Genomic DNA, 20,550 nt, shown 5'->3' with positions numbered 1-20,550 from the left:
AATCAATTTATGCTATGGGTCTTTCTTAAACACAGCTGTTCATTCCTTCTATTTAGCATGAAAGAAGAAATTGAAAACAGAGTAAGTGTGATCAACAAGCAGGTCCCCAGTCCATCTATTTACCAGACAGGAGAGCATCTACAAATAGTGTCTCCCTCTCTTTCTAGAGGATGCCCATGCATTATAATTACTGTTGGTTAATTTCAAATAGTTACATTTGATTGCTAAAAGTCCCAGGATCAAGACACTCTGTCTAGCAAATGATTCTTCTAAAACAAGAGACTGTCCAAAGTGGACAATCGCATTAAAGCACGCACGCTCAACCTGCGGGCCTCAGAATTCCCGGGCAGCCTACAGCTATCAGCCTACAGAAGGGCATGGTGGGAGTTGTAGTTTTACAACAGCTGGAGGGCCGCAGGTTGAGCATTCCTGTGTTAAAGGCTATGGACACATTTTGCACTAAAATTTACTTTATTGTCCATGTGCTTCTTCAATGCAAAAATTTTGTAATTGTCCAAACAGTCTTTATAAAAATCTTCTAACATTTTATTGTAGCAGAGTGTGTATACCTCTTTCACCAAGTTGGTTGACCTACTGAATGTGACATAGATCCAACAGAGTACTGTTCCTAGCATTGTTGGTTCTCTCAGTACTCGAATAAACAATTACTTGGATTCAAATTACGTGTAGCTTTTAAGTTACATTACGGTTGGTCTGAAAAATTGCATGTATTATGACATATTTAACATTATGATAATCCCTACTTAAAAGGGGGTGTTCAACTTCATCCAGATCCGTTTGGCACAGTTTCATCAGACGGACACCAAAACGCTGCAAGCAGTGTTTTGGTGTCCTCCTCCAAAGCGGAATGGAGACTGAAATGATGCATTCTGAGTGGATCCTTTTCCATTCAGAATGCATTAGAATGCAAACTGTCCTGGCACACAATGTAAGTCAATGGGGATGGATCTGTTTTCACTGACACAATATGGCACAATAGAAAACAGATCCGTCCTCCATTGACTTTTAATGGTGTTCAAGACAGATCCGTCTTGGCTATGTTTAAGATAATACAAACGGATCCGTTCTGAACGGACGCAGACGGCTGTATTATCTGAACGGATCCGCCCATGACGGATCCGCACAAACCGCAAGTGTGAAAGTAGCCTAAGTAAATACACCTTGTGACTTTTTAAAGCCACTTTTCAGGTGCAAGGGAGATGATAAATCACTCCATAAGTTTGGCGAAAACCAGGCACTGTCCAATACCATCCCTACACTGAAGCATGGTAGCGGCAGCATCATGCTATGGGGGTGTTTTTTCAGCGGCTAGGGCAGGGAGACTGGTCAGAGTTAAGGGAAAGCTTAATGGAGCAAAGTGCAGAGATATTCTTAATGAAAACCTGATCCTGAGTGCTCAGAACCTCAGACTGGGCAGAAGGTTTATATTCTAAAATGACAATGACCCTAAGCACACAGCCAACACAGAAGTTGCTTAAGGACAACTCTGTGAATGTCCTTGAGTGGCCCAGCTAGAGCCCTGATGAACATCTGAAGAGAGGTGAAAATGGCTGTGCATTGACAATCTCCATTAAAGCTTACAGAGCTAGACAGGATCTACAGAGACAGAAAATCCCCATACCCAGGTGTGCAAACCTTGTGGCATCATACCCAAGAAGACTCAAGGCTGTAATCAGTGCCAAAGGAGCTTCAACTAAGTACCAAGTAAATGGTCTGAATAGTAATGTCAATGCAAAATTTTAGTTTTTTTCTTTTCAATAAATTAGGAACATTCTGTTTTCACTTTGTTATTTTTGGGTATCGAGTGCCGAATGATAGGCCACAACATAACAAAATGGGAAAGTAGTGAAAGGGTCTAAAGACTTTCCGAATGCACTGAACTTGCTTTACTTGTCTTAGCTATCTGCTTATTTTTCTTAAATCTTTATCACAATGTTTTCAACTTACAACTTCTTCCCACAACCAATTAATATTGTAACCTGAGAGACCAATGTATATACCTTATTTTTCACCCTATAAGACACCCCCCCCCCCCGAAAGTGGGGGGAAAACATCAGTTTGTCTTATGGGTGAATACTAATGAGTGCTTCTATTATAGAAGGACTCATTAGTACAGAAGGATTGGGAAGAAGTGAATGCAGGGCTCCCTGGGCTCTGTACTCCTTGCTTCCTGGTCTTTCTCAAAAACTGGTTGTGATGTCACTGTGCACATCAATGGGACGTCGGAAGAGCAGAACAGAACAGGAAAAAAGCTGGATGTGCAGAGAAGCAGCAGCGTCCAGAGCAGAAGAGGCAAGTTGATTTTTTTTGTGTACACTGCTGTCTGATTAATATAGGGGTCTGATCTGAGGTCTGAATAGGGGTCCTATGTACATTGGGGTCAGATCTGATGTCTGAATAGAGGTCTTATTCACATTTGAGGTCTGTTTGAGGTCTTATTCACATTGGGTGTCTGAGTAAGGTCTGATTGGGGGGGTCTTATTAACATTCAGGGTCAGATCTGAGGTCTAATTAATATTGGGTTTGAGCTGAGGTCTGTTTTATTATATTCCTCCTCTAAAACGTAGGTGCGTCTTATGGGCAGGTGTATCTTTTAGGGCCAAAAATACCTTATCTACTGTCTCTCCAGTAACAAAGACCTCTCCGCAGGTAACCGAATGCATTTTTTTTATTGCAGTGACTGCACACTACTTCATTATCATGGTACCTACAGTAAAGTAACATTAATATAACTTGAGTAAATGTGAGTCTGGCTGACTTACCCCTTCGATAAGACTCTCTAAGTTTTTCAGAAATCCACACCACAGCCTTGACTCCAAGTTTCGTTCCATAATTACGATCAAAAGGGGTTGGGGCACCACCCTGAATTTCAGAAACAACTTCAAGTTATAAACTGATACATTTAAAGGTGTATTCCGGTTATAACAATGCATTTCCTATCCACGCGTGTTGTACTCGGCCATAGAAATGAATGGAGCATCAGCGCGCATTTTCAAATCGCCACTCCATCCATTTCAGGGAAGCTCCACAGGGCACCTGTTCTCGTGATCAGTGGGGGTCACAGCGGTAGAACCACCACTAATCTGATACTTATCCCCTATCCTGTGTTACCAACTAAAATATATGCTGCTGAAATAGCCTAATCCGAAAAATTAAAAATTAGCAGTTTTAGTGGCATACGTTTTCGTACCTGCTGCAAGTGTCCGAGAACATTTGTACGACAGTCAAAAATGTCTTTTCCTTCGGCAGAGTACAGATTATACAAAAAGTCTGTGGTATAGTAGTCATGGCATTTTTCATTCCTATAGAATACATAGCATATTTACTTCCTGTACAGTAATTAATAAAAACATATACATTTTCAGGTATTGCTATCACATTTTCAGGTACTGCTTGTCATCTATATGCAATATATTACACCAACAAAAATTAAAAATTTAACGGTTATTACCATCTCAGCCTTTAAAAATAACTTAAAGGGTAACTGTCATTTTTTATTTATTTGCTAGTTTATTAGAGCTAGGCATGTATACCTTAGTTAGTCAATGATTGTCAAAAGATCTGTAATTACCTTATAATAACAGCATTAATGTCCTCTGTCCCTTTCCACTGCTCCCTTAAAAGACCATTGCTAGGGCTCGTCTGTCTTCCTTTTAATATAAACAGAAGACAGAGGGGCAGTCCTTCACACTGCATGCCTGCATTAGGCTCCAGAGTGAGGAGGTGTGTCTCTCAGTAATCCAATCAGATTGGCTGGCAAGGAGCTGCGTGCTACAGCGTATGGGAAGTGAGGGAAAGCAGTTTTGGCCTCAGAGAACTGGCAGAGGAGCCATCTTGATATGGTCCTCATATTGTAAATGTTTACACAGCTGTAAATAAAAGAAAAACTCAAGGAAAACAGTGGTATGTGAAGAAACTAAAGATTGCTTTATGCATAATGCTGCTGCAGTAACATATGCTAAAATATTTTTTTATGCAAACATGACAGTTCCCCTTTAAGTAATTAGCAGTCAGGGGTGGGTGGAGTTACAGAAACATCCGAGCCAACTGCACTCCGCTATTTATACAATTCCCACTGCATAGCTCAGCAAGCTAAAACATTTCCAGTTAATTGGGGGTCATGTAATCAGCATACCTCCCATTTACTGCTATGGGAGTTACAGAAACAGCAGAGTGCAGCCTGCTTAGCCATTTCCATAACAATGCCCACGCTTACTCATGTTGTGATCTCTGAGATGGTAGTAATCCTTTACCATTCCCTCCCACTCATCAGCTTGAGCACTATTCGTCTAACCAGAAAAGGAATATATTATTTATTTTGAGCGAACAGTGTTCGGGCTGTGTGGTTGCAGAGGGAGGCTGCTTCTGAGGGCTCTTTCATAGACTTCATGATCTTGGTCTTGACTAACGGACACTATAAGCTTTAAAGGGAGTCTGTCACCTACCTGACCGGTTTCAAACAGGTGACATTGTTCATTGGGGAAAGGTTGGGCTAGGCAGGGATATAAAAGGGAAAGTTAGTGGGAAAAAAAGTTTGATTGCATCACCCAAAGTAGGGTGTCTGGGGTCCACAGCACAGCTATGTGACCCTAGACCCCCCAGGGGTGCTGCCCTTTTATTTTTTGTGTGCGTACGCTGACTGTGGCCGGCACTCTTGGCGTTCGACCACTGTTAGCGCATCGCACACCCCACGCTCCGATCAACTTCGGCCGTTTTTTTTTTTACCACATTTTTTGCCTTTTTTTTAGTTGTTTTTTTTTTTTCTGTTAGTTTTAGGGATAAGTCCGCGAACACCCGTGCCCCCACACACATGCACACCAAATAAAGATTTACACGCACGCACATACACACACACACACACACACGCTCCCCTATGGCCCGCCGGATGTTTTGGGCTGAGGAGGCACACGCCCAGCTTGTCTCCAAGTCCGAGAGTCCCAGTGAGGACGAGGATGACCCCACTTTCCTGTTGTCATCTGCGTCCTCCTCATCATCTAGCGATGATGAGCCTCGAAGGCGGCGCCAGGCGGAGCAAGGGTACCGCCATGTTAGGGACCCTGTGGCCCACACTAGTACGAGCAGCTCTGGGGCTCGTACTAGTTTTCCGGCCCACTAGTTAAATCCACAGGAGCCCCCTGCCGGTGAACTTGTCTGGTATACCCCAGAACGATTTGAGCCTGTGATTCCTGATTTTCACTGAATATGACATTTTTTTGTCATTTTTTCAGTGACCAACTGGTAAATCTAATGGTGGAGCAGACGAACCTGTACGCCCAACAGTTCGTTGCTCAACACCCAGACTCCTTTATGGCTAGGCCCGGTGGCTGGACGCCGTCAGTGCAGCCGAGATGAGAACATTTTGGGGGCCTCGTGCTGCATATGGGCCTAGTCAAGAAACCTAGTGTCAGGCATTACTGGAGTGGGGACGTCCTCTACCAAACCCCACTTTACAGTACGGCCATGACACGCTCCCGGTGTGGGGCCATCCGGAAATGCCTGCATTATTCAGATAATGCAGCATGTCCCCCCCGAGGTGATCCTGCCTATGACCGCCTGTACAAAATCAGGCCGGTCATCAATCACTCTGGGGCCAAATTTGTACAGGCCTATGTACCTGGAAGGGAGGTCACGGTTGATGAGTCTCTCATTGCGTTCAAGGGGAGACTCATTTTCCGCCAGTATGTTCCCTCAAAGCGGGCGAGGTATGGCATGAAGCCTGCCCACCCCCTCCAGGTACCTATCCCCAGGGGTGAGACCCTTACCACTGGAAACCTGTTACTGGTCAGATATAAGGACAAGAGGGATGTCCTTGCACTGTCATGGTAACGGCATCACAATTCATGGTAACGGCATCACCCCTGTCCCTGTGCGAGGTACCGCGGCAACGGTCCTTAAGCCTGATTGTATCGTCGACTACAATTGGTATATGGGAGGAGTTGATCTCTCTGATCAAGTCCTCAAGCCATATAATGCCATGCGCAAAACCTGGGCATGGTACAAAAAAGTTGCAGTCTACTTGGTACAGGTTGCATTGTACAACTCTTTTGTGCTGTCCCGGAGCGCTGGCAACACAGGGACATTCCTTCAGTTCTATAAGGCAGTCCTCAAGGCCCTGATCTTTTCAGACCGGGAAAGAGCAGGCCGGAGTACCTCGGGAACTGGAGGCGCCGGGATCGTCCCTGGCCAACACTTTCCAGGTGTGGTCCCCCATACTGGAAAGAAGGGACAGACCCAAAAAGGTGCAGAGTGTGTCACAGGAGGGGGATAAGGAAGGACTCAATGTGACACGTGCACCGATCATCCGGGCCTCTGCATTATTGGTTGCTTCAGGGTGTACCACACTTCCATGGATTACTAAATGTATATCCCAATGTAGCCACTGACAATCGGATAAAAAAACCTATGGTTCTACAACTTGAGACACCCAAATAAATTGTAAAAACTAAAATCATTTAAAAAAAATTCATACAAATTAGGTATCTCCGCCTTGGTAATAATCTCCTCTATAAAAATACCCCATGACCTAACCCCCTATATTAACACGGTCCCCAAAAAATATATAAAAAAAGGTGCACGTTACATAACAAAAAGTTTAATAGCAAGCGATCAAAAAGTCATATAGCCCCCAATATAGTGCCAATAAAACCGTCCTCTCATCCCGCAAAAAATGAGCCCCTACATAAGATAATCGGCAAAAAATAAAAAAAAGACTCCGACTTTAGAGATACAAAAAAGGATAATATAGTCTAAAACATAAATAATTGTAAAAAAGTAGACTTATTAGGTATCGCCGCATCCGTAAGAATCTCCTCTATAAAAATACTCCATGACCTAACCCCCCAGATTAACACGGTCAATTTTTATTTTTATTTAAAACGGTGCCAAAACTGCTATTTTTGTCACTTTTCCATTTCAATCAGTTTTTTTCCGCTAACAAAGCAAGGGTTAACAACCAAACAAAACTTAATATTTATTACCCTGATACTGTAGTTTACAGAAAGGCCACATTTGTGGTCATAAACTGCTGTATTACTAAAAGGCCGGGGGAGCAAAAGGAAAGGACAGACATGGTTTCTGGAAGGCCGATTTTGATGGCCTTTGTTAGTGACACCATGTCCCATTTGAAACCCCCCTGATGCACCCCTAGAGTAGAAACTCCCTAAAAGTGACCCCATCTAAGAAACTACACCCCTCAAGGTATTCAAAACTGATTAGGTGTTCCTCAACAGTTAATGGCAAATGGAGATGAAATTTCAGAATTTTAATTTTTGGTAACCTTATGTCACAAAAATGTAATACAGAGCAACCAAAAATCATATGTACCCTAAAAATAGTCGCAACAAAACCCCCACCTTATCCCGTAGTTTCTAAAATGGGGTCACTTTTAGGGAGTTTCTACTCCAGGGGTTCATCAGGGGGGTTGAAACAGGACACGGTGTAAATAAACCGGTCCATAAAAATCAGCCCTCCAAAAACCATACGGCGCTCCTTTCCCTCTATGACCCGCCGTGTGGCCATATAGTAGTGTACGTAAATGGCAGAATCGGGGCAATAAAGATACAGTCTTGTTTGGCTGTTAACCCTTGCTTTGTTAGTGGAAAAAATGGGTTAAAAATGGAAAATTTGGCAAAAAAATGAAATTCTCAAATTTCATTCCCATTTGCCAATAACTTGTGCAACACCTAAAGGGTTAACAAAGTTCGTAAAATCAGTTTTGAATACCTTGAGGGGTGTAGTTTTTTAGATGGCGTCACTTTTATGGAGTTTCTACTCTACGGGTGCATCAGGGGGGCTTCAAATGGGACATGATGTAAATAAACCAGTCCAGCAAAATCTGCCTTCCAAAAACAATGGTGCACCTTTCCCTCTACGCCCTACTGTGTGGCCGTACAGTAGTGTACGACCACATATGGGGTGTTTTTGCAAACTACAGAATCGGGGCAATAAATAGAGTTTTCAAGAAAAGGGATCCGCTCACCTCTATTCTCTCAGGATAGGTGCTCCAAAACAAAAATTGAGTCACCCCAAAATTCGGATATCAATAGTAAAATTAAGTATGGGATGGTCACTCGTATATAGAAATATAGGACACTTTATTCGACATATAAATTAAAAATTATATACAATAAAAATTACAATACGCTAAAATATTCTATTAAAACCGTTTGACACAGCACAAAATACTTATTCCCTATCAGAAGCACAATATGCTAATTCAATGATGTATTCTGTGAAGGAACCGTTTGAACAGATACTGGTGACTCCAAAAACCCTCTCTCCAATGTTCCCAATTGGGCTTGTCAGGTCCTGGGAATGATATAAATTACTAATTTAATTGGAGAGAGAGGTTGGTGCAAACAGTATCCGTCTATTTAGATAGCGATTCATCCACCAACTTTGTGTTATAACAAAATACACCAATTTATAAAAGACTTGATGAAATATTGTCCTATATTCAGTTAGAAAAGTCACACCATTAAACTGATCAATCGCTGGACACTTGATATTAACCTATGTCAATGCACAGTCTGTCCAAGGATCAGTATCAAAGGAGCGCTCCAACCGCTACAAACTGGTTATAAATTGTGTCAGTTTCCAGCTGCTAACTGTTGCAATATGCTAGCGTTCAATTTGTTACAGCAAGGAATTCTTCGCTGAATAGCCAATACAGTTCATTTATTAATCACTTGGTGAAACACCTCCTAGTGTTATACCCACTCGTGTGGGCTTACCTTCACTTGTGCCGCTGGTCTGATAGGGACTTACTGCTGGGCCCCCCTCTACCTACATTACTCAGACACCCAGAATAAATGAGAATTATAGACATGCATATTATCCGCAGAAAATATCCATTGTATAATAGAAGATTCAACATACAAAACATCCCTGATGAACCTCAAACATTATAGAGATAGTGGGAGATAAAACGCACCAAATTTCAAGAAAACGCAACTAAACCGCAGGTGAGTTTTTGAGAAAGGTCTTTAGTGGAGGGGAGATAATCCTTCCATATATAACTTGGGGAAAACTGCCTTGAGTATACATATATATTTATTTATTGTTTTAAAGTGTGAATTTTATTCTTATATGACATTGTGTAAGTAAATTATAACAACAGCACATATGCGAAAAAATCACTAAGTCTTTTTATATTAAATATTACAATAATTACAAGTGGACTAAGCTCAAGATAGAAAATCATAAATATAACTAAAAAAACGCACCAGTAAATAAAAAACTGTACGAAAAATCGCTTCAAAACCGGAAAAAAAATGCAGGGATGTAAAATGACATCTAAAAACTCCAGAACGGCTTTGGAGATATAATTAAGATCCAGCCCGGATTTCTTCAAAGACCAACATCAGGTATAAATTACCATGAAATCAGGGTATGCCACTGAGGAAGGGGAAGCGTCTCCCCGAAACGCGTCTGGCGTAAAAAACTTGGATGAATACCCCATTTTCCTATTCAACTTAGTGCACTACAAAGAAAAGGTATCCATCGACTCTACAATAGACGTTTGCGATACGTCATCTAATAGCGCCGGTGAACAAAGGTCTGTGACCCTCACATTGGACTGTGATCTAATACTATTAGTGAGAGACACATGGGACACGAACAGCTCCATAGCCGGCTGACACAACGGAGCAAAGATTCGGCAGTAAGTCCCTATCAGACCAGCGGCACAGGTGAAGGTAAGCCCACACGAGTGGGTATAACACTAGGAGGTGTTTTACCAAGTGATTAATAAATGAACTGTATTGGCTATTCGTCGAAGAATTCCTTGCTGTAACAAATTGAACGCTAGCATATTGCAACAGTCAGCAGCTGGAAACTGACACAATTTATAACCAGTTTGTAGCGGTTCGAGCGCTCCTTTGACACTGATCCTTGGACAGACTGTGCATTGACATAGGTTAATATCAAGTGTCCAGCGATTGATCAATTTAATGGTGTGACTTTTCTAACTGAATATAGGACAATATTTCATCAAGTCTTTTATAAATTGGTGTATTTTGTTATCACACAAAGTTGGTGGATGAATCGCCATCTAAATAGACAGATATTGTTTGCACCAACCTCTCTCTCCAATTAAATTAGTAATTTATATCATTCCCAGCCCTGACAAGCCCAATTGGGAACATTGGAGAGAGGGTTTTTGGAGTCACCAGTATCTGTTCAAACGGTTCCTTCACAGAATACATCCTTGAATTAGCATATTGTGCTTTGATAGGGAATAAGTATTTTGTGCTGTGTCAAACGGTTTTAATAGAATATTTTAGCTTATTGTACTTTTTATTGTATAGAATTTTTAATTTATATGTCGAATAAAGTGTCCTATATTTCCATATACGAGTGACCACCATAAATATTGAGTTTTGTTTGGCTGTTAACCCTTGCTTTGTTACTGGAAAAATTGATTAAATTGGAAAATGTGCCCAAAATTCTAAATTCTGAAATGTTATCTCCATTAACTCTTGTGGAACACGTTTGTAAAAAAAAAAAAAAAAAAAAAGAATTTGAATAGCTTGAGGGGTGTAGTTTCTAGAATGGGATCATGTTTGGGTGGTTTCTATTATGTAAGCCTCGCAAAGTGACCAGACCTGAACTAGTCCCTAAAAATTGGGTTTTTAAACATTTCTGAAAAATGTCAAGATTTCCTTCTAAACTTCTAAGCCTTGTAAAATCACCCAAAAAATTTAATATCATTCCTAAAATGATCCAAACATGAAGTAGACATATGGGGAATGTAAAGTAATAACTATTTTTGGAGGTATCACTTATGTATTATAGAAGTAGAGAAATTGAAACTTGGAAATTTGCAATGTTTTACAAATTGTTGGTAAATTTGGTATTTATTTTTGATAAAATTTTATTTATTTTTTTCTACTTTTTACCAGTCACGAAGTACAATATGTGACAAAAAAACAATCTCAGAATGGCCTGTATAAGTCAAAGTGTTTTAAAGTTATTACCACTTAAAGTGACACTGGTCATATTTGCAAAAAATGGCCTGGTCCTTAAGGTCAAATAAGGCTGTATCCTAAAGGGGTTAAAGCATCGCCCTTTAGGGAGCGAAACAAACTGCATATTGGAAGGCACTCAACTATCTTGTGTAAGCATGGAAGCATATCCCATATATGTAGTTAAAAAAATATTATGATATTATTATTATTATTATTGATATCAATGCTATTGACCATTTAATCATTTATTGATTTTCAAAATAAAATAATATTTTTTAACTACATATATGGGATATGTTTTCATGCTAACACCAGATAGTTGAGTGCCTTCCACATTTTCCTTCTCTATCACTTTATATTACTTGGCAAGGGTGTTGCCACAGGAGAGTGGAGAGTGCACCCAATTCCGCATATACGTGTTGGTTGAGCCACTGATTTCACAATTTTTTATAGACTGCATATTATTAACCCCTTAAGGACTCAGCCCTATTTCACCTTAAGGACTTGGCCATTTTTTGCAAATCTGACCAGTGTCACTTTAAGTGCTCATAACTTTAAAACGCTTCGACTTACCCAGGCCGTTCTGAGATTGTTTTTTCGTCACATATTGTACTTCATGACACTGCTAAAATTGGGTCAAAAAAGTAAAAAATTTTTACATAAAAAAACACTATTTTTTACCAAAAATCTTGAAAAATTTGCAAATTTCAAAGTTTCAGTTTCTCTACTTCTGTAATACATAGTAATACCCCCAAAAATTGTGATGACTTTACATTCCCCATATGTCTACTTCATGTTTGCATTTTGGGAATGATATTTTATTTTTTGGGGATGTTACAAGGCTTAGAAGTAAATTTTTAAATTTTTCAGAAATCTTCAAAATCCCACAAACTTTTATGGACCAGTTCAGGTTTGAAGTCATATTGTGAGGCTTAGATAATAGAAACCTCCCAATAATGACCCCATTCTAGAAACTACACCCCTCAAGGTATTCAAAACTGTTTTTTCAAACTTTATTACCCTTTAGGTCTTCCACAAGAGTTAATGGCAGATTGAGAAACAATTTCGAAATTTCTATTTTTTTGAAAATTTTCCAATATAATCAATTTTTTCCAGGAGTAAAACAAGGGTTAACTGCCAAACAAAACTCAATATGGGTTGCCCTGATTCTGTAGTTTGCAAAAACACCCCATATGTGTTCGTAAACTACTGTTTGGCCAAACGGGAGCACATAGAAGGAGGGGAATACCATATGGGTTTTGGAAGGCAGATTTTGCAGAACTGGTTTTGTTTACCAGTTACTATGTCCCATTTGAAGCCCCCTGTTGCACCCCTAGAATAGAGATTTCAAAAAAAGTGACTCCATCTAAGAAAGTACACCCCTCAAGGTATTCAAAACTGGGTTTACAAGCTTTGTTAACCGTTTAGGTGTTCCACAAGTGTTAATGGCAGATGGAGAAAGTTTAGAAATTTCTATATTTTGAAAAAAATTTGCAGAAACACCCCATATGTGGTCGTAAACTACTATTTAGCTAAACGGCAGGACATAGAAGAAGGGGAACGTCATATGGTTTTTGGAAGGCAGATTTTGCTGGACTGGTTTATTTACACCATGTACCCTTTCAAGCCCCCTGATGCACCCCTAGAGTAGAAACTCCATAAAAGTGACCCCATCTAGGAAACTACGGGATAAGGTGGTTGTTGTTTTGGGACTATTTTAGGGGTAAATATGATTTTTTGTTGCTCTATATTACTCTTTTTTGAGGCAATGTAACAAAAAAATTAAATTCTAAACCTGTTTCTACATTCGCTATTTAGTTTTGTGGAACACCTAAAGGGTTAACATAGTTTGTAAAGTAACTTTTGAATACCTTGAGGGGTGTAGTTTCTTAGATGGGGTCACTTTTTTGAGTTTCTAGTCTAGGCTACATCAGGGGGGGGGGGCTTCTAATGGGAAATGGTGTAAAAAAAAAAAACTGTCCATCAAAATCTGCCTTTCAGAAACCATATGGCGTTCCCTTCGTTCTATGCCCTGCCATGTGGCTATATAGCCATTTATGACCACATATGGGGTGTTTCTGCAAACTACAGAATCAGGGCCATAAATATTGAGTTTTGTTTGGCTGTTAACCCTTGCTTTATTACCGGCAAAAAGGATTCAAATGGAAATTTTGCCCAAAAATAGGTGTTTTGGCACCGTTTTTTATATTTTTAACACCGTTTATCCGAGGCGTTTGGTCAAAAGTTATTTTTATAGCGACGACTTTTACGCACGCGACGATGCCCAATATGTATGGCTCTCAGACTTTGGAGACACTAAGCAGGCATCCTAAAACTGCGGCCCTCCAGATGTTGTAAAACTACAATTCCCACTATGCCCTGCTGATGGCTGTAGGTTGTCTGGGCATGCTGGGAGTTATAGTCCGGGCGCCTCCAGTTCCCGAGGTACTCTAGCCTGCTCTTTCCCGGTCTATGAGGCAGGTCTTTGAGGACTGCCTCATAGAACTGGAGGAATGTCCCTGTGCTGCCAGCGCTTCGGGATAGTACAAAAGAGTTGTACATGGCAACCTGTACCAAGTAGACCGCAACTTTTTTGTACCACGCCCGGGTTTTGCGCATGGCATTATATGGCTTAAGGACTTGATCAGAGAGATCAACTCCTCCCATATACCGATTGTAGTCGACGATACAATCGGGCTTGAGGACCGTTGCCGCGGTACCTCGCACAGGGACAGGGGTGGTGCGGTTACCGTGGATTGTGGACAGCATAAGGACATCCCTCTTGTCCTTATACCTGACCAGCAACAGGTTTCCACTGGTAAGTGCACGGGTAACCGTACAAGTGGTAACAGTTATCCAGCAGTGGGTACATAAGGTCCCACACGAGTTTCCCTTTTTCTTGAGTCTGATAGATGGATCAAAGAAAGTTTAGAGTAAAAGTTTTTTTTTTTTTCCTAACTAACTTTTCCCTTCTTTCCCTTCCTAATGGTGCCTCTCCATCACTGACCCTAACCTACCTGGGTGGCGATGGGTGCAGGAGGGTGATGGATAACGATTAGTGGGACGCAGGAGCTGGTGCTGAATGGTGCTGCGTGGTGAGGGTGCTGGACAGGAAGAGGAGGGGAAGTTTGTGTGATGTGAATCTCGCGCCTCTCTCCCCTGCACTAATCAGCACCCTGGATAGCAGTGTTCAGCACCAGGGCCCGCACCGCCTCTTTAAATCTTCGTAATGCGATTGGTGTTGTGTAATCACCCCACCGATCGCAGTCTTTTTCCGGTTCATCGGGTCACAGGACACCCGAATGGACCGTAAACGCAGAAAACCGCAGGTCTGAATTGGTCTGGGTCAAATGACCCCCCCTCCCCCTGCGTTGTTACGGGATGCCGGCTGAATGATTTGAGCCGGCATCCCGTTCTGATTAAACCCCGTGGCGCCGGGATAGCGAATTAAAGCCATGACGTACCGGTACGTCATGGGTCCTTAAGGATTCGGGATCCATGCCGTACCGGTACGTCATGGGTTCCTAAGGGGTTAATCCCCCCATGAATCATAATGCATACTTGCTCTCTGCTTGTCACATATGGTGGGTCTTTTTTTCCCCTAAGAGTAGTAAGGAGATGGATGCTTGCTCATCTAATCAACCCTGTGTGCCTATTTAGTCAGTTTGTTGACACAACAACCCAGACATTGACCAAAGGTCAAGATCACAGAATCATAAGTGACACCAAACACCTGCATCCCACACATGCAAACACCTATAAACTTTCCATTTTATACCCTCCTTAGCCATCTATACTCAATCTTCACCATAAAATATGCAGACCGCATCTCTACCATTACAGCCTCATGCACACGACCGGGTTCCGCGACTGAGAGCGGACCGTGGAAACCCAGCCGGGATTCCTGCTGACAACATGAGCGCACAGCGTCACTGGTTGCTATGACGCCGTGCGCTTCATGCAGCCGCTGCTGTACAATAACACGCTGAAGTTACAGTGATAATGAGAAGAATAACTTTAATTATTTTATATTATCTATGAAAAATATTTGTCAGTCAGAAAATATATTTTTTCTCACTGACCATAAACAATCATTTTTAATTAGTTTTACAAAACAAACTAGTATGAAAAACTGGACTGGCACAGGGAGCAGCACTGAAATAGGTGGAGTTTTTTTATTTCCTGGCTTTGGTTATTTGCTTCTCCATAAGAGCTGATTCAATAACACCTGGTCATGTATCATGCCTTTGTATAATTTTTGGCTGCATTTTATTTTAAAAACTACAAAGAGAAAAAACAAGGTTGCCACACAACTTAAGGGGTATTCTGGTTATAACAAGTTAACCTTCTTTCACTTGATAATGGTTAACTTTTGCAAGTTTTTCCACCTACAAAGAATGGATAGGTCTCTAATAGTATGTACATTTCAACTGTGAGAGACCGAATGATAAAAAAATCTATCACATTGAATGATGTTTAAATAATTTGCATTTTATTGTATGAAATAGGTACTTGAGGCAATAGAAAAACAGAACTTAATATTTTGTACAGAAACCTTGTTCTTGGGGTTGTACTCGTCCTTCCTCCAAACAAGGCAAGTGATGTTGATACCAAAAAGTTAGATTTTGGTCTCATCTGACCACATAACCTTCTCCAATGCCTCATCGGGATCATCCAGATAGTCATTTGCAAACTTCAAATGGGCCTGGACATGTGCTGGTGTGAGCAGGGGAACCTGCGTGCTCTGCAGGATTTTAATCTATGACTGCGTAGTGTGTTACTAACGGTAATTTTTAAGACTGTGGTCCCAGCCTTTCTTCAGATCCTTGACCATGTCCTCCCGTGTAGGGCAGATTCCTGACCTTTCTCAGAATCATCCTTAACCTGTTATGGAATACTGAGACAAAATGAATACTTGCCTGTTGATAATTATACTTTAGCTAAAATATCGGCCAGGAAGCCAGCCAACACCTATAGCAAGAATCTTGTTTTCTGCTTTGTTATGTGCCTCAAGATGTTTTCCATTTAGCTCAAGCAAGCAGCCTCAAAGAGACAGAAAGTAATGGCTTCACACATCTGGGAGGAGGAGGGGAGAACCTCCTCTCGCACATGGATGTGACAGAAAATGCATAGCTTATAGAATATAGTAAAAGAAATACGCCGCACTGCCTACCCCGCATCTTCCTGTTCTACATTTGCTCCCCTACATAATCTGCTGTAACTTACAATAAAGTAGAGATATGCTTTGACTCCTAACTGTGTGTGTCAGTGTCATTTCTCTCCAGGCCTGTAAATCTACTTCTACAATTCGGACCAGCACATCAACTTTACTGACCACTGATCAGATGCAAAACTGTTGGCAGCCCAACATGGGGCTCAAGGATAGGATCCCCAGAGACCAGACAAGGAGGACCTCACTAACGGACTGCAGGCCCATGGTCTTATCTTACCTCCATGTGTCCTTTGGTGTAGTCTATCCATGCCTGTGTGAGGGAGGGGTGCAGTGTCAGCTTGGGATGTCGTCGAGGGCCTGAAAGTAAGAACCCCATGCATTTAAAAATAACTTGATGTTCTGTAAATCTCATTGCATGCAAATAAGAAGAACCTTGAGTATCCGTGTAGAACATTAGATATCCAAAGTCTACCTCAATTGCCTGTTTCACAGGACAGCCAGAGGTGTCTGCCCAGATCACAAAAGGAGAGGAGACGGTCAGACTTAGCCAGTGAGTCAAAGGTCTGACTCGAGAGATATCTGAGCACTGGATACAAGTACAGGTTACGAAGGCTTCCAGAAAGTGAGACGAGATGGGAAGCGGTGAAAGTGTCCCGAAGGGTTACTGTTCCCCGGAACAATATGTGGCGGACAAACGAGGGAAACAATTTGTGAAATGTTTACCTAAGTTGGAAAAAGGTTATGATATTTGTAAAGGTGGTACACTGACACATGGAGAATGTTGTTGAAAGATAAGAAAGGAACGTTAATAGATGACAAAGTAGCAGACACAGTCGAAGTGTGGCTTGACTGTAGTAAATTATTTGAACGGACAGGGGGAGAACAAATGTTTGATGAAAGAACAGAGAGATATTATTATTGTAAATCTGGACTCGGGCAAGGGATGCCATTGCCCTACAATGGCGCCGTTAAAAAGGAAGGAGGATGGGTCTGCACTGTATGCGGTCAACAGAACCCCTCTTTCCGTACTACGTGCCTTGCATGTGGTGCTCCACGCCCACATGGCTACACCTCTGTAGTTCCGCAGCACGTCCCATCAGTCCCAGCTATTGCCCAATCTTTTCCCCAGCCAACGCCCATGGCTGGACCCTTAATCTCCTTTGGCTCAGAACCCCCTGTTCCTCCCACATTTGCAGTCCAACGATAATACCCCATGGTAAATCCAGACGGTGCCTTTAGTCCTCCACCTAATCCACCAACAGCCTTAATGACTGCACCTGATATTCCTGACACCAGTGGAATAGGAGATAATGATGGCGAACCACCTCAGAACCTAACCCAAGCCCCTATGACCAGTACCCCTGGGGCAGTCGGTGGACGTTCTCGCCTGCCCAATTCCGAATCTGACAATAACCGTCAGTTAAAGTATGAACTAAAAAGCACAAGAGAAAGACTCAGAAGTCTCTGGAGAATAGAAGGCGTTCTTAAGACTGGCCAATGAAACCATGGGGCCAGGAGGTCCACCTAATTATGTGTCTTTTACCCTTAATCAGTTATATAACATTGTCAATCAACTGCCAGAACCAGAAACACATCCCATGCATTTCTTTAGGAAATTGGAACAGATACATAAAACATATGGTTGCACCTGGTCTGATTTACAGAGTATTGTAGAAAACAAAACAGGAGAATACTTTGCAGTTATACTTAAGAAGGTTGAGAAACCCAATGGAGGATATGATGACCGCACCTCCGGGTTTGGTTGGGATTTCATGAGGCAACTGAAAACGTGGGCAAAAGCCAAGATGGCAGATCAATCTACCACCCTGCAAGATATGACACAAGACAGGGCTGAGTCAGTTGAAACATTTCTGCATGCCCATCCACATGAGATTGCTGGTACGCTCATTTGTAGATGGTCTACGCCCCGACATTAACAAAGTGCTGATCACCTTTCGCCCAGAATGGAAATCTCTGGGTATTGTCTTGAACAATCAATGCTTTGACTCTCCACGTGGCAAAAGGGCTTGAGAATAATAACAGAAAGGTCCATGCTGTAGTCATCAACGTAATGAAAGGGGAAGGAGGCAGAGACCGCCCCCCCCTTCCCGTAACTATTATGGGTGCGTCAGACCTAGTCACATTAAAAGAAACCAACGCCCATAGCAACGTCGAGCAGGCACCCCGCCTCCCTTCACCTCCCAATAGGACAGTGGCAAACCAGTGCAGGGAGGGGTTTCCCCTTATAGAGCAATCTCCACCCCTCCTGCCGGTCCCGCCACTCGAGGTAGCTGGACAAGAACTTTGATTTCTTGTAGACACTGGTCCAGCCCGCAGTGTGCCTTGTGAGACTGCCACACTCGCCTTCTTGCTCACTAACATTCAGTTGCCCTGCTCCGGCATCAAAGGCATTGTTCAACATAATTCTGTCACTAAACCCCTGCCTATGAATTCGCCACAATTGCACCTGCCCGCTGATATGTCTCAATTTGTTGTCAGTTCAACCGGCCCATTTAATTTGTTGGGTGCTGATTTTCTTCAGATACTTCTGATTTTCTTCAGTCAACATACAGTTCAGAACAGTTAGATCTGTGTGCCTTGGCACACAACTGTTTCCAGAATAAAGTTGCCTTCTCATGGCACTCAGAGTAATCGAGACTGAAAACACCCGCTCCGACAGCAACACCCTATCAGAGACACTATCCCTAATACCGGACTCTCTATGGGCAAAGGGACCACAGGACATAGGCCACTTGAATGTTCCCCCAGTGAAAGTACTTCTGAAGGACCCCAATGTGTTACCATACAAGGCGCAGTATTCACTGTCAGTCCCACAGCAAGACGCTGTCTCTCAGCAAATACAAACCCTGCTACAAAACTAAGCCTTAATTGAAACTATGTCACCATGCAATACACCCCTGTACCCAGTCAAAAAGAAGGGGGAGAAAGGTAAACAGGATCTACGGGCAGTCAATGAAGCCACAGTCCTTGAGACACCAGTAGTGCCCAACCCACACACTCTTTTAGCAGGCATACCTCCAAATGCATCTGTATTTACAGTGATTGACTTGGCAAATGCATTATTTTTTGTTCCCCTACATAAGGATTGTGAATTTATTTTTGCCTTTACACACGCTGGCAAACAGTACACCTGGACTGTTATGCCCCAAGGGGCCCAGAATAGCCAAACTGTTCTTATCTGCCAACACATTCTATGTTTCTGCTTCAGCAAAGCCACGTCATCAGACCTTCAGCCCTGGCAAGCTGGTAATCCGGAGGCTGAGTTACTACAGTACACAGATGACCTTCTCTGTGCTGCTAATCCGCAAGTCTGCTTATCCATGTCAGTCTCTCTTCTGCAGTTCCTCGCAGCCTCCGGCTGTCGAGTGTCACAGTCCAAGCTCCAATTGTGCCTGCCTAAGGTGGTCTTCTTAGGACACTGCATCTCACAAGGAAGCAAGCATCTCACAGATGCCAGAAAACAGGCAGTGTCTGAGATCCCCATCACAGACACCCCTTACCAGTTACAGACATTCTTAGGATTAATCTCTTACTGCAGGACGTGGATCCCAGATGCTTCAGTATTAATGCAACCTTTGTATCATTGTATACCACGCAATGTTACCTCACCTTTTCAGATGACGATGGAGGGCTGTGAGTCCTTTGAAAAATTGAAGGCCAGTATCTCATCTGCTCCGGCCTTGGGCATACCAAACTATAACCTGCCCTTCAGACTATGTCATGGAAAGACAAGGCCATGCTACTGGAGTTTTCACCCAGACACATGGGGGCAGAAACAGACCACTAGGATATTATTCAAAGAGACTGGACCCAGTAGCCAGGGAAGCCCCTTCCTGTATCAGAGCTGTACATGTAGCCAGTGCCCTGCTGGACACCACTTCTGATATGGTACTAGGCCACCCCCTCACTATCCTAGCACCACATGACATTTCTGCCATTCTCCAACAAACACAACCTAGGCATCTGACTAAATCAATGTCACCTACGGTTGCAAGGTAGCCTGCTCCTACCTGATAATGTCACTATTCAAAGAAGTCACATCCTCAATCCTGCTGCTCTTCTCCCTCTTCCAAGGGGGGAGTATACTGGAGAATCTTAAAATTTTATTGATCTACAGGCCGAAGAGGATCTTCAAGAAGAAGAACTATGGGGTTCCTCTGACTCAGAGTATGCTGAACTGGAATATGACTACCTCACAATGATGGAGACTGAAGTAGGAACGACACCATCAATTCAGGACACTCCATTACTGAATCCACACTGGACTTTCTTTGTGGATGGCTCAAGGTACGCTGATAACAAGGGGAAGTTCCATACAGGCATGGCAGTAACTAGTGAGCATAAGGTGCTGTGTGCAAGACAATTGCT

The 20,550-nt window shown here is 42.4% G+C and overlaps 1 protein-coding gene across 1 annotated transcript in view; it reads right to left on the bottom strand.

Annotated features, from left to right (window-relative positions):
* LOC122945306 (ATP-dependent 6-phosphofructokinase, liver type) overlaps positions 1-20,550 on the bottom strand; it is a 378,493-nt gene that overhangs the window by 19,925 nt on the left and 338,018 nt on the right. Inside the window, exons 19-20 of the mRNA XM_044304347.1 lie at positions 3,212-3,323; positions 2,784-2,883 (exon numbers count right to left, since the gene is read on the bottom strand). Coding sequence (XP_044160282.1) covers positions 2,784-2,883; positions 3,212-3,323 — 212 coding nt within the window. The remainder of the gene's footprint in view (positions 1-2,783; positions 2,884-3,211; positions 3,324-20,550) is intronic.

Source organism: Bufo gargarizans, chromosome 8, assembly GCF_014858855.1.
Source record: "Bufo gargarizans isolate SCDJY-AF-19 chromosome 8, ASM1485885v1, whole genome shotgun sequence".
Taxonomy (NCBI): domain Eukaryota; kingdom Metazoa; phylum Chordata; class Amphibia; order Anura; family Bufonidae; genus Bufo; species Bufo gargarizans.
The sequence above is the reverse complement of the archived record's forward strand: the minus strand, read 5'-3'. Positions and strand labels throughout refer to the sequence as shown.